The 15602-nt window shown below is 41.8% G+C and overlaps 1 protein-coding gene across 1 annotated transcript in view; it reads right to left on the reverse strand.

Annotated features, from left to right (window-relative positions):
• CPS1 (carbamoyl-phosphate synthase 1) overlaps nt 1-15602 on the reverse strand; it is a 94778-nt gene that overhangs the window by 22161 nt on the left and 57015 nt on the right. Inside the window, exons 22-27 of the mRNA XM_074872251.1 lie at nt 14780-14921; nt 12897-12962; nt 12262-12325; nt 8603-8784; nt 2545-2739; nt 1901-1968 (exon numbers count right to left, since the gene is read on the reverse strand). Coding sequence (XP_074728352.1) covers nt 1901-1968; nt 2545-2739; nt 8603-8784; nt 12262-12325; nt 12897-12962; nt 14780-14921 — 717 coding nt within the window. The remainder of the gene's footprint in view (nt 1-1900; nt 1969-2544; nt 2740-8602; nt 8785-12261; nt 12326-12896; nt 12963-14779; nt 14922-15602) is intronic.

The raw sequence follows: 15602 nt of genomic DNA on the forward strand, positions 1-15602 counted from the left end.
AGGTTAGCTGTGAGCTCAGGACAAACAGATGCTTTGCTCATTGTACCCCAATTACTCATCAGGGACAGATGAAGCGAGAAATACACAGGCCACCAGTAATGGTTTCAAAGGTGTAAATGCAGATGAAAATGGGCTGTTCTTTGCTGGCCATTTCACTGTGTCCCTCCCCTAATGTCTTAGTCCTTAAAGGAGAGGCACAGAGAGATATAGACACTGTATCTGAAAGCTACTTTGAAATGTAGCTGTCAGTAATACCAGAGAGGGGGATCTGGGAGAACATGGCTCGACAGTCAGTGATTCAGGTCCCTTTTAAAGACAAGAATCTTTTAAAAAAGATGTTATGTTGGTCATTTCTACCACTGATGCTCAGCTTCCCCTTTGCTTTGGTGGGCAAGCCCACAGAGACTGTGGGGAAAAGTGGAGGAAGGATCTATCCCATGAAATCAGTCACTTTAGCCTAAGATAAATAGACACAAGTACCCAGGTGATTATACTTACCAGACTACCTCTTCAGCTGATGTAAAACAATAGAGCTCAGCTAAATCCATGGACCTATGTCAGCAGCACCACTGAGGGTGTGAGCTGGTGCACACAGTACATAACTGCTGGGGAAATGCGCTTAGTTCTCCAAGGCAACTGGCAAATATTAAAGGCCATATCTGTTCAAAGGATGAAAAAGTCTAGCTGTGGACCTGCTGCTGTTCTGCAAATAGAGGCCAGATGGTGTGCTGTGCTAGGGCTTTTCACTTTCTATTTCCTTAAGTTTTACATCCTCCAGTTTCATTTTTCTCTCTGAAGTCCCCCTAACCTGCACAAACACCCTTTAGCAAATACTTATATGGAAAAGGCCTATACTGAATTTAATATGGATGGAAACAATAGGCTAAAAGAAGTGTTCCCTAAAATCCTGAATAACAACATCAGGAGCCGTTTCTAACTTATCTTCCTGATCCAAATGCTGTTTTTCAACTTTGTTTCACAACCCCACTGCAAGCTTCAGAAATTGGTTAGAAAAGCCACATTCAGCAGTCTCTTCTAAAAGATATTTCCTTGAGGATTGAACATACAAGAAATCCTTCTCCTTTTCAGATAAAAATTGGGGGGGGGGGGGGGGGGGGGGGGGCAGTTCTCCCTGAAAATGAATGTTGTGCCTCTTCATTTTGATATATGTCTTTTCTTCATATGAAAAGGATCCTGTCTCCAATTTATTCTCACTTGTAAAGTGTGCCCGGCAAACTTCCTCTCTGTGCCTAGTCATCCATCTATGAAGAAACTCCTCGCAGAGAAGAGAGATCATTCAGAACGTGTGAGCTTGCTGTGTTTATGTGCTGGTGTAACTTCTTCAAAAAGTCTAGCTGTTGGAAATGTGTGGCTCTGTACAATGTCTCTTTAAAGAGAAGCAGCTGTCACAGTGTAGGGACATAAAACATGCCTGTAAGCAGAGAAGCTTGGCAAATAAGAAGCTGAATTCAAAAGATGTGCTGTCATTTTCTGAAAACAGATGCCAACCCCAATAAATGGCCTCAGCATGTACCCTTCTGTTTTTCCTAGTGGCAAACAATCTTCTGGCTTAATTGTACAGGTAGTAGTCTCAGGAACCTTAAAGAATATCCCAGATGGTTTGTAATTTTGGCCTTGAGATATGAAAAAGATAATGCAGCTAAACAGACATTCTTACGATTATGTTCTACCTTTGATCTCTGCCTGATGGACATAAGGGATCCATTGGTTTCCTTTATTGGTTTGAGCAGCTGTCCCACCTGTTGAGATGGGCAGTTTTATGCCACATGCACCTAGCATAGCATTTTCCACACATCCCCTGAAATTACTCTCCCTTGTCTCAAAGAGACTTTTGTAGTTCATACCCACAAGTTGATGAGCTCTGATGGTTGAGCCTTACCTCAGAACATAGGAAGGCCTCAGCAAACATGGGTAACTCACTGAGTTTGCAAATTCAACTGCATCTCTCTAAAGAAAGGGAGGAAAATCATGCTGTGAAGAAGAAAATATTTTAAAGTCATACTAAAATTTCAACTCTAACTGCATTTGCACTTTACTAGCCATTAAGACTGGGGAGGGGGGAAAACGTCAGGGACTACAGTCTGGGCTGAGCGTAATACATGGCTTCTTGGTTCCAGAGTTGTCATCTTCAGACCTTCCCTGTCCATAGAGCTGCACAGGAAAATAGAGCAGTGTCAACACATCTCTATTCCTTTGCAATCCCTACCTTCTAGAACAGTTTTAAAGGCCAACAGGATAAACTAGAATAGCCTAAAGTGGTGCTAACTTCTGCTGGGTATATACTCCATGTCGTGTAAAGGTGATTTAAAGACACTTACCTTCCAGTTTTCATCCCGCTTCCAGTGACACCATAGCATCACTTTACAGGGATCAAAAAGTTCTTCAACATTGGCAGTAAAAAACTATCAAATGTCTTTAGAATCTTGAAAGGTACCAGTAAGTCGGTCCCCCCTGAGCAGACACTCCTAACTAATTCTAACTCCCAGCTGCTTCATCATTTCCCAGATGCGCACCCCAACTTACCAGTGTGCTGACTGCCCTCCAGGGAGCCTGGGCCACAAGCAGCTCATCTAGAACAGCTGAGAATATGGAGCGATCTTCTGCCCGGTCAATCTGCAAAGGATTTGTACCAAGGATCTTCACACCACTCTGGTGCAGTGGCACTGCCAAGTTATTGGGAATCTGCCCACCTACAGAAATAATGCAACCACTGCAACCCTGTTGGCAGACAGAAAGGAGCATGGTCATGTCCAAGTTAACTTAACATTAAGAGTTGTTATAACTAGGAATCCAATATCTAGACTACATCACTTTTCAGGTTGCTATGAGCAAAGGCAGATCATAGTTGTGCTGATCCAGAGGCACCCAGGGTGCAAAGTGTGATTCAGAGTGTGTAGCCTCTCTAAAACAGCAATATCCTCCTTGATAATGCTCAAAAATCAGCATTAACTTGAGGTCAAATTCCCCAGGAAACCAAAGATATCTGCAGTGTTCACATGCCTTTTGACATCAAGCCAAGATCTTACAACTTCTGCTAGAACCACAGACTGTTACCTTGTTTTCACGTCACGTTTAGGTGCTTCTGCTTTCCCAGTGAGGATAAGCACTGAGCTGACGCATATTCCCTTGCTGTGCAGAGGAAGGGTGCTGCGCTATGAAAACGTGACGCCCCACAACGAAACTCAAAACTCCACTCGGTGGGGTCAGGTTTCCCTCCCGTGTTCTCCCCATGTGAACATGGGGACCATCACTTCAACCAAGCCCATTTCTATCCCCCTGATGTGACCTTTGGACCCAGTAAAATGAACAAAGAAGATGCTTTAGGTCTCCTTTCTATCTCAGTCCATCTCTTCTGAGAAAACAGCCTCTGCCATGCTGACTGTCAGAGACTTCCAGAGTAGCAGACATTCACGCAAATTTTGTTTCACTATAGAGTTGCAAGGCAGTAACCTCCAGCAGAGTGGCAATGGGAAACAACTAGAATTTATTTTTTTTTTCTGCCAGCACTGTTATTCGTTAAGCAAACAACCTTTCCTAGCCCCAGAAACCTACCTTTAAGGAGTGCTCACTGCTGACCCCTTGCTGGCCTGTACAAAGCAAAGCCAAATCTAGTTCAACAGATTCCAATCCATCAGACAGCCTGTGATGGGGAATTACTCTGGATACACTTAGCCCTTTAATTTTAATTCATCCTTATTATCCTGACTAGCTCCTCACTTCTGGTAGTGCACTTGATAGCAACAAGTATTTCAGGCAAACTGTCATGGTTATTTGCAAGCACTTCAATTCCAGAAGTGGGTGAGGCAGGACAGGTGGCACAGCATCCTCAAGCCGCAGTGGCATATTTCATGTCTGTCAGTGGGCAACCACAACATTTTAAGTGAGGAAATAATAAATGGCAAATGACAAGTGACAGGTGAGCTTGCTTGCAAGCATCCTTCTTCAGGTGCAAATATGGGCATTATTTTTACATAGAGCCCCTAATATTTTCAAGTACAATCTAGTCTGGTGTGAAAATTTTAAATAGTAATAATTGAGGGTAATTAAATAACGGGCACTTTACTTCCAAATTAAAGCTGGTGAAACTTTGCCCAAAGGAGAATCAGGCCCACAGTACAGCTACAATGAAAGGCTGCTTTGAACCTTTGCTGTAAAACCATTGTTTTACACAGTTTTACCCACCTCTAACAAACAAGAAACATAAATCAAGTGATCCATGGTTTGGCTCTATCTTTTAGAGTATCAATGTTCTTTTAACTAACAAGTGTGTTTTTTCTGAAGAAGGTTAGCCCCACTGGCCTTCCTGGGAGAAGAACTTCTTAATGAGGGATTTAAAGGGATTTAGAGTGGCAGATCTGTAAGCTGAGAGCAAGATGGACTAGAAGTGACTGAGAAAAACAGATGATAAAAGCTAGTACAAACCCTGCTCAACTTTAATGTGGTTAATTTCCTACCATAATAAAAATCCACTAAAAAAGTCTGGCATTTAAGCAGCACTTATTATCCCAAGGTCTACAAGATTATTTGCTTAACATGCTAATATACAGTGCTGGAGATAATTTTTTTTTTTCCTTTTCACCATGCAGTCACTTACAGGATGACATGCTTCTGCTGGACAACAGCAACCATCTGAAAGAGCTTAGGACAAGGAGTGAAAAATGCCTCATTAGTAGAGGGTGGAGCAAGGACAGAGGCTGTTTTGCGCCCACATGGGGTTGTCTCATGACACTGGAGCTCACTATCTCCAACTCAGAAGACAAATCTGTTCCTTACTGCTTCCAGAACCATCCAAAATACAGTACTTATCTCTAGTCCCTGGGCTCCTTATCATCCCACATGGATGAGAACCAGACAGTGAATAAGCAAACCCCTCCTTGCAGCTTGGAATGGTTCCTGTTTGATAATAAGTCAACCTAGCTTTGCTTCCAAGGTCAACCAACATCTTAATCTATCCTCAACATATTTGAAATGTGAATGTCCCAGCCAACAGCTTCTCTTCAGCTGCTGCTTATTTCTTCCTTTAAAACAATTCTAGTAACTGAGCCTCTAAAATCCAAATACTGCCTACATTGAAGCTGGGATGGCGTTAGGGACTCCAGCCCCAAGGAGACAGAGGAGATGGATTATTCAAGCAGATAGCAAAGAATCATATACTCATTTTTACTCAAAAAACCCCATAAATTGAGACCCAGCTGCTGCTTACTTCTTCCTTTAAAATTCTGCTATTATTTCCCAAAGCATGCTCTTGCCCAAAGAGCCGCCCACTGCCCTGATGGGGAACAGGACCGCTCCACTGAGAAATGTGGGCAGACAAAAATGGACTCCACTGCATATCACTTTGTCATCAGCCATATTTTAATTATAAAGAAAATTAATAACAACCTTGCCATTAGGTGTGTTTAAAATATACGCTATACATAATCTAGTGAAAGAAGCCTAGAGAGAATTATTTTCCCCTTTATAACAAAAATCACTCTTTTTATTACTACCTTGCTTTTATGTCATTAGTAATAGAGTTGGGTTTTCTTTTTCCCTGAGTTTGAAAACAAATTAGACCATTAAAATTGTACCTAAGAGCCTCCTTTAGTTTTATGAATTGTTTCAGAATGATCCTAGAAACTGAAAAAGAATCAGAAGAGGCCCTCAAGCTGATAGATATTAAAATAAAAAGGGAACATCTTCTCTGGAAACAAAAAGCCAATAAATCTGAGGGAAGGAATTTTATTTTTTCTAAATTATTGTCCTCATAGACTACCACCTAACTTTGCACATTCACAGTAAATTAAACTTCCCTCCAAAACACAGCTCTGTTGTGCAGAGCTCAGTCTCCAGTGAGTGAGAGCAGCTCTGAATGTCAACTGGAGAGGGAGAGGTAAAAGGGGACACAAAGGAGAGAAAGAGAAGGGAGTATGTCCCTGCGACAGGACTGTGCAAAGCTGTGAGAAGCTCTTGGTAGGCAGTTTCCAGTCCCTCAGTCTCACTGGTAACCTCGCTCCTCAGGGTAGCCTAATTTGTCTAATCGGAAAAACCGGGACAAGTCAGTGCATTTATTTATTCAAGCTTAATAGTTGCCCAAGGTGTGCTGCTAATCCTAATAATATTTAGGGTGCTGATGTATCATCTCTACTGAGGGCAAAGGGTTGTGTCCATTGTTTGCTGATGGTTTTACCTATGGTTTGTCAATGATACAGGACTTTTGAGAGTATTCACCACTTTTCATTGTCCAGTGGAACACTAGAGGAGGCTAATGAGCAGGAAAGTTTAAAAGATCAGTCTGAAAATCATGGCACTATTCATGCTTTGTATATGAAGCTGGAAGAGAGAGTTATCTGCAGGATTGGTGAAGGATCTCAGAATCAGGCCCTGAATTTTTAACTTGATCGTTTCCTTAGGGACTGACTTCCAACTGCATTTGCCTGAGGAAGTATTCTGTTAACAGGATATTTGCATTCGGCTCACTCATTTTTTTAAAAAAATGACATAAAGTAAATAATATATTTTAGACTACACTCTGCTGGAGGTCTGGAGACTGTCCCCAGGTCTGCCTATGTCCTTCTGCATGACTCTGTGCCATCTCTCTACTCCTCGGAGACTCAGTTTTCCTACTTGCAAATTAGGCATAATGGTACCATTCCCTTTTGTCACTACTTAAGAAAGGTGTTCTAAACCAGCAGAGTATTCATCCCAAGATGAATAACCACCCGTTATTCATCTCGGGATTTATTAGACACAATCCTAACTTTGGATGTTTAGACTCAGACCCTGATGGCTTTAACACCTCTAGAGCAAACATCAGATTAGTTGTTTTCATACCCAAGTCAGGGCAGCAGAATCCTCTGCAAACTCCCAGCAACTCTCTTCTCCCCCTTTTTATTGCCATGACCTCAGTTCCTGCTGCCTCCTATCTGCCCTCTCTCCTCTAATGATCACTTTTTGGTTTACTTCACAAGCAGGACAGGCTAAAAATATGCCCAGAAGCATGAGCACAGTGCAGCTGATGAGCATGGATGGCTGTGCTGGGGAAATTGCCAACAGAGCGACCTTCCCCTTCATCTCTGGGTACCACAGGATGCTGCTATTAGACCTTGAGGTCTGCAATGCCTCCCATCAAACTCACCAAGTCCTGCTCTGACAAGGAGGATAATGCAAGTTTCAATATATATGAATGATTCTTTTCACATTTTTTTTTACCCAACTTGCTAATTACTAGCCCTATGTGTTTAAATGAGTAGCTGCTCCCTCATCACCTGTCTCTACGTTCTCTTTGGTCTTGCAGTAATTAGATGCTGTGTTTCACCAGTGTTATTTGTCTGACAAGCTGTCACACCAGTTTCCTCCACAATCCAAGTTCAGAAGTTCAGTTTTGCTTAAGTAAACAAGAGTTCAATGCTTATAGAGCTGAGCCTCATGGATAATCCTAAAGCATTCAAAAATCAGCCTTTAATACTCCAGAGAACCACCAGAGTATTTTGGCCTGTCCTAAATCTATGCTTTCCAGTAACAGTCTCCATTTTTATGAAAATTTAAAGAAGACGTAAAACAACATGTACAAATAGGAAAGTATGTACATGCAATCTAAAAATGGTCCTAGACAGTATTTTGCAAATGGTTTAAGAACAAAGCCTAGAGACTGTGACTTGAGTTCTGATGTGCTTTTGCTTGGTTCCAAATTTGGGAATGATCAAAATGTAGCCAGGTTATAAAACCATTTTAGAACCTTGCAGCCATTCACAAAGGAGACAAGCTCAAATAGTCATATACTGGGAAAAAGAGCCAAGAAAAATAATAAGTTTAACATGACCCGCAAAGTTGCTTCAGCAAGTTACATGGCCAACTCGCACTGAATTTCAAGGGAGATGAAGTTCCTGTAAGCACCTTTGAAAGCATCAGCCACAAATCCAAGATGAGTGTGTTACCAGTTAGAAATCAACATTTTCCATACTGGGACCAACTGTTTACATTACATATCCTCCCATTACCAAATCTGTCTGGGACTCTTCCCCACGTCTTAGCATCAGCACTTCTAAAACTCCTAACAAGACAAGTGCAACGGCTGGATCAGGAGCTGGAACATGTTTTGGTCTGATGGCAATTCCCATGCTCCTTCCTGATCTGCCTGCCTGCATGCTAGACCACATCCACCACATTGCCACCATATTGCAAGGCCAAGACTGCAAGTTCTTGAGCACGTTAGCGTTATGCACATAACTTGTTCTACTGCTTCAGGGGGAGTACTTGTGTTAAAAGTCAAGGATACGCTTAAGTGCTGAAGCTCAGCACCGCAAGGGCAGAACAATTTGTGCGACAAATGACTGTGCAGCAAATTAAATCTGCTTGTAAATATTGCACAATATGGCATCTTGCAAAATAATTTAATATTTATTTGGCATTCATTATTGAGCAGTCTGCTAGGAACATCAACGATGTGTAAAATGCAACATTGGGATCCAAACCAAACAGCTTTTGCTAGCAAGCTCTCCCCCCTCACCCTCAGCTGCTTTGCCAAAGCAAGCTAGTGACATGAATTTTGAAAAGTATGGTTTGCTTCATGGCTTTTTATTGTGCTTCTGCTTTTCTTTACCTCATATTGGTAGATGTCCAGGATCCTTTCCAATGACAACTCCTCAAAGTACAGTCTGTCACACTCATCAAAATCTGTGCTCACTGTCTCCGGGTTGCAATTCACTACAACGGTCTTGTTGCCAAGCTGACGCAGCGTGCGGATACTGGAGACAGCACACCAATCAAACTCCACACTGCTGCCTGCCAGGAGACAGAAAAGTGGGCAAGGAAAGGAAGGATGCAGCGAAGAACACACACACAGACATTCTCAGTACTCAAGCTTAAAAAAGGAAAAGAACAAAAAACCAGCATTGCCTCCTGTCAGCTCAGAGCAAGAAATCTAATTATCCTCCCATGGAACCTAACCATCCACAAATGTGAGATTCCAAACACAACAGGTAAGTTGGCTCAGCTGCTCAGGAGTGACAGGTCTCCATAACATGTCTGTCATCCTGCGCTCATAAACACTCATGTCTGCTCTTCCTGCCCATCCAGCTACCACTGCCTCCCAACCAACGCGCTTTCAGATAAACTTCAGAGGCAGAAGCTTAGAGGTGACCAAATTGAGCACCCATTATTGTAAGACAGCGCTGTTTACTACAGGAAACATGAAGCATTTGTATAGATGTGGTTTAAAAAACAGAAGACTGAAGTATTTTTTGCCTTCCAGAAGAGCAAAGCACAGCTAACCTAACAACAGAAAAATTACAACTCAGTGCATTTGACCTTCCTGTGCACTGACTCTAGATAAGGCAAATCAGTAGAACAACACTTTTAGAGCCACTCTGTGATCCTTTTATCTTGGTTTAAAGGCCACAGTGACTATGGCAACACTGTGGGGCAAGTACTCCCTACTGTCTTGAACCATGAGTGAGCGCTGTGGCCACCTCTACAGGAAAGAGGCACAGAGGGAGGCAGCTGGTGCTTGGGTGAGCACCAGGTCTTGGTGCTTGGTCTTGGGCAAGCTGCAGGACTTGGGGCTCGGGCAATGCTGCAGGCTTCAGGCAATGCTGGAGTCCAGACTTGTGCTAACAGCTACTGTCCCATAAATTTCTACGCTCAAACATCTAAGAGGGGTACCATAAATGATGCATATTAAAAAACATCATTAAATGGTTATGCTTGCAGTCTACAAGAAAACCTTGGCCTCATCATGATGTGTTCACAGTCATTACATGATCGTTAACCACTGATATAATTATTTTTATATATAATTGTGTGACAAGATACATTGGAAATTCAGGCTGTGCTTAATTGCTGCCTCCACCACCTAGTCACAAACAGATGGCTGTCACAGGTCACTCACTGACAGGCGCACAATTTACTTCCCTACTTCTGTCAGACAGGAACCTCGAAACGTGCCTAGGCCTCAGCAGAAAAAAACAAAAAAACAAAAAAACACCACAGAAAAGAGAGGGAAAACAAATCTGAAACTGGATGTTTCCCAGAAGGGTCACCAGATGCTTGTTCACTTTTTGTATTCCGCTTCCATTACTCAGGTATTCTTATACATGTAAGAAACCTCAACTTTGGGACACAGTGGTCATCTGGAGTCCCCATCCGACTGCTTTAGATACAACCTATTTCAGCTATATCCAGTAATGATCATGTCCAAACAGTGGGAAAATGGAAGACAGCAAAAAATAGTAATACTAGTAATTACTATTGTAACATAATCAGACACTGCTCCTCGGAAGATAATTACCACATCAATACAGGCATGTTTTTGAACTCATTTTCAGGCTTCAGTCATGTCAAATCTACATGCACACCTTAAAATTTACAGAGCACTCTGCTGGTCCATGCAGTTGGTGGAACAGCTTATTTATACTGCTTTCAGACCGGACTTCCACACAAACCAACCCACCTCCTAGGACAGGAGATACCCTCCTGGCAGCGAGTGAAGAACAAACATCACCTTGAATATCTGAGCAATATCTCTGTGGAGCACAGGTCACACGCTGCAGTTCAGGCTCTCAGTGAGCCAGAGGCCTTTACATGTGCATGAAAGGTGAGGCAAAGCAAGTTCTGAAGTTCAAGAGTGTGTAACTGTCCTGATTCCCATCATGTTTCTATGTGGCATATTAGTTAACAAGAAAACTTAAAAAAAAAGACACTTCAGTTTGGATAATTTTTTTTTAAATACAGAATACAGCATGACTTTTTAAATGACCTCACACTTCCCCCAAATAATTTTACTTCTTTGCAAAAGTGTCAACATATTCAAGATTTCCCTGTAATATATTTAGAAATATTTTCAAATAAAATTCATAAGGTTGGGGTTTTCAATCTAAAACTTAGTTTTCACAAAGGAAAAAAGAATCCTCCTTTAAAAAAAAAAAAAAGTACTGTCACATGTTTAACTTCCATCCAAATCATTTAGTCCTTTCTGACCTATTCTTCTTTTGTAAATGTAAATCCACAGGGAACACTAAGTTGATCCCACTGAATTATGATTACAATTCTGAAAGCATAGAGGAAAAGCCTGCTGCTTACCTGCCTTCAAAGTATAATAAAATGAAAAAAAAAAAAAAAATCAACTTGGTTATTGCACCTAGAAAAAAAAATCTTTTAGAGGTACAAGTAATGGTTTCCTTTAGCAGCCTTTATTTAGCTGCAACCGCTTCCAAAGATGGTCTTGATCTAATCAAAGCTACAGAACAGGTAAGACCAAGATCAGACCTGTATGTCTAATCTAAGCAATTAGGAGTTTTAGGTGAACAGTGCAAAATGTATTCACATACACTCAATCAAATTATTAAACAACACTGCCGTGCTTTTTATGTTCATTTTTTGTAACCATGCTACACAGTATGTTGACTGGCAGAAGTGTTCACAAAAAATAAGCATAATCATGGAGTGTTCCTCCTGATTTCACTCATCTCAACATTCATACTGGAAGCTGAGTTCAAAAAGACACATCCTACAAACAGCAACAGGAATGTAACACGTGACCTGTACATCCAAGCAAAACAAATGGATGCAGTTTTAAATTTTAGCTTTCAAAAAGCATCACTGTTACTTGTGAGATAGAGAGCAAAAATATTTCTGAATAACAAGCAATTTTTTTCTTGTCAGTAATTGCAAGCTATTTGGAAGGATCCATGAAAAGAAAAAGTGAAAGTCATCATATACAGAATTTAGCAGTCTGTCTACCCGATACTCATAGCCATGAGGAAACTCTTATGCTGCATAATCATCTGAGTGGGCTGAAAAACCAGCATACAGAGAATTGCTTATACAAAAGCAGATGAAGATATCAAAATATTTTCATAGTCACCTATACTTACAGTAGTAAAATGCACAGCATATAACAACATAGTCATGAGCTGGCACTAAACATAAGATAGGCGTGGGAGCAACAAACGTCTATACAAGGTATCAGGTTCTCAAGACCTTCAATGTACAAAAAGTAAGATTAAAAAAATTCCCTAAAACTTTGTGGAAATCACAACCAAGTGACAAGTGAAAAGTAATAAAATTCTGTTTTTTCCAGGGCGTGAAATGAAGTCTCCAAGCAAGTGTAAAAGGCAAATCTTGTGTTAGGAATTGATGTCCTGTGCACTGTGCTCTGGAGGGTTTTGCCGCCATATGAGAAGAGGAACAAATGAACCACAGGAATATCCAAAGAAGGCTCAAGGGTGCAAGGAGAACAGAGGAGTTGTAAGAAAGATTTACCTATGTGATACGGTCCACAGCCCAACACCATCACTCCACAGTCATCAAATTTTACATCATGTTCCTGAGAAGGTAGGGAGAAAAAGTCTTTAGGATTTGTACTCCACAGCACCTAACTCCATACTTTTCAGAATAAACAGCTTCTGGTGCTCAGCCCATACCCAGCAGTCTGATCCTTCAGGGCTCAAGTCTAATCTCATTTACTGCAGTGTAAATCAAGTGCAACTCTAATGGAATTAGTGGTGCTGCACCCAAACCAAAGAGACGCAGCACCTCTGATTTGGCTATTCAAGCAGCCTAAGCAGCTGTTACGTTTCACACAAAAATAAATGCTAGGATGAGATGAGTGAAACATGAGTTCTACATTCCCAGCACCTGACCTGTGCACAGAGGATGCAAGTACAGGTGATAAAGGACAGGATCATAGCAACATAGGGGCATTAACGCTAAATGCACTGGATCAGTATTTGAGCAAGAGAAAGTTCCAGGCCTGCTGTAAGGGGATTATATGTAACACCATTCAAAATAATTGCTACAGAGACCGAGACATCTGCAAGATCTCCAGAAATAACAGAGCATAGGGGAAAGAGATCAAACTAGACAGCAATGAGACTGTTGTTTCTAAATGTGCCTACCTGCCCATTGTACGTGATGTAGAGGTAATTAGTTACCGCTGGGTATTCTGCTGCCAGTGTGTCAATCTGTACGGGGAAGAAGAAGAAGGATTGTGACTTGGCCAGCACAAGATCTACAGGTGTTTTGGGGTTTTTCTTTTCCCTCTTTCTTTTCTACTCCTATTTCTGTCCTATTATTTTCCCATCACATCTTTCCTCAAAAGGAGGTGATCTGAACTGTCATATGCTGGCCACACAGCATATGCCTGGCCAGTTCAGTCAACGGGAGGGTCTACCATCTTTTTCTAAGCTGCAGTTTAGCTCTGTACCTCTTTGGTAAAACACCTTCACAGCCCAGGAACTTTTCCCATCCATCCCTTCTTGCTGAGGCCCTTATTCTCTAGTTAGTTTGGCAGCATTAATCACACAGATCTCCATTCCTCCAGGTTTCCTGTCCTCCTTAGTTGCACTGTCTGGGATCTTCATGCTGTACTCCTGACCCCATCTTACTCCCATGCTGAATACAAACATGCACACAGTATCACTTTGAGATCAAGCCAAGTAGCAGCCAGCAGTGCAAGTACTGCATATTTGTGTTACAATATAACTTGTGCTTTGGTAATTATAATGGTATAGAAAGAAAGAGTGATTTTCAAACACCCCTTATATGTAGTTTTCAACAATTTCTTACGTAATTAGTCACCAGAGAGCCCGGAAGAATAATTTGCCTACTAGGTTGTTCACAAACTATTTGCGTCAACTACTTATTGCGTGTTATGAACAGTAACTTGTCCATCTAGGTCACCAGTGATTGCTGAGGTTCCCTGCATTAACACCTGAAACATTTCTACACAGAATACTGAACAGGGAACAATATTAAAGCAGTCCTGACATGAATTTTTACATGCGATACCATTTAAAAATCTGTCCAGTCTTCCAGTATTTTCAGGAATCCCCACTGGCTGCCCAAATCCTTGTGAATAATGAAGAATGTGACCTTACGTCATTAGCACTATGTAAGTGTCTGTTGCTCATTACTGTTGCTAATGCTGCAACTTGTACTTCATGGCTCAAGAAGAAACATATGCTCTGAAGCCACAAATGCAGGCATAAGTAGAATGACCTTATTAAGGATACCTTGGCACACAAATCAATCCAGCACTGCAGTGCCATATGCAGCTGAAAGAACGCAGTGCAAGACCAGGCACGTTTCTGTGGGCCAGGTGAGGACATAGAAGGAAAACAGCAGCTGGGGAACAGAAGGAGATTTGGCACCTGGAATTGGGCCTGAGGATACAGATGGGCTCTTTCAGACACATTCAGTAGTTTGGGTTGGGGTTTTTTTTCCCCTTTAAGGACAGAAGAACAGCTGGTGGCAGTTTAATACCAACATACCTTAAATGCAGCATCAGAACACCTAGCAAAGCACTGTGACACTGCCATGAATACTAGATGAGCTCATTACGTTCATGCTATCACAATGAATAGCAAATGAACCCATAACAATAGCACACTTCAAATAAAGTATTACCCTGTAAAAAGTTACTACAAAGAGAAAAGACGTATTACACTTTTCATGGTCACACCATGGTGGGCCAGCATTCTTAGCCTCTTCCTGAAGCCAGATAGCTGTGTTTCGCCCTCCCCCCCACAGAATATGAACAAAAATATCCTGAGTCTCTCTCTGGGGATGTTCATGTCATTACATTCATGCCTGCAGTGCAGAAGTAACAGATACATGGGTAAAATTTGTTATCCTCTAATGTCAATGTCAAAACTCCATCGATGTTAACAGAGACAGGGATTCCACTTTGTTTACCTCGGCTGTTTCTAAGGACATGGAGGTCTCCAGCTCCTTGCACTCTTGGAAGCCCCCACCATGAACAGTGATGTTTCTCACGTACCTGTTTCACCCAGGGCACTATATTCTTCCTCAGCCTCAGCTGACGGCACTGGACTTCAGTCAGCCTCAGGCATTTCCCAATCTGTTTGTCCGAGAACCCCATCTGTTTGGCTCTCCTCAGTGTCTCTTCTGGAACTGTTTCACTGGGATTAAAAAAATAAGAACACCTCTGCATGAGGCTTTACAGAAATACTTAGAAGATACATGAGTGCTTGTGTCTTCCATACTGCATAGACTTGCTATAGGATGATGCACATAAAGGCAAGAAAAGGAAGAAGACCCAGCTAAGCTATGCAATCCTCATACAAAGATCTTTTTTGCACTGGATACCCCCCACAAACTCCTATAAGGTAAAGTCTACAGGCAGACTACTGACACTAGGAAGTGAAACACTTCCTTTCCTTGCATATTTGAGACAGGTATCAGTGACTCATGATGATGTCCATCATCTCCCAGGCAGCATTCTCCACCAGGCTAGTAAAAGGTCTCTGTATTCACAACTGTATAGTTATTTACCATTACAGCCTCCACAGAGGACCAGCAGTGATTTCTTTCTTGGATTCAGTATCCCCACATCTCCAAACTCCAAACTTTAACTCAGTCTCTCCCTTACATTCCTCCTCCCAGTATAAATTATAGGCCTCACCAGACTAGGCTGGATCAATAATTATGTATGTACTCACATCTCCTGCCTCTCGTTGCAGCTGCCCATTTCACACAAGGCAAGAAATTCCTGAAGCTCTAGGATGAGCCATTCAGAGGCATAACTGTCCCCTGACCCTGCTGAGCTGGGGGACAACTTGCCTCAAAACACTACAATTGTC

Source organism: Strix uralensis, chromosome 6 (assembly GCF_047716275.1).
Source record: "Strix uralensis isolate ZFMK-TIS-50842 chromosome 6, bStrUra1, whole genome shotgun sequence".
In the NCBI taxonomy this organism is placed as follows: domain Eukaryota; kingdom Metazoa; phylum Chordata; class Aves; order Strigiformes; family Strigidae; genus Strix; species Strix uralensis.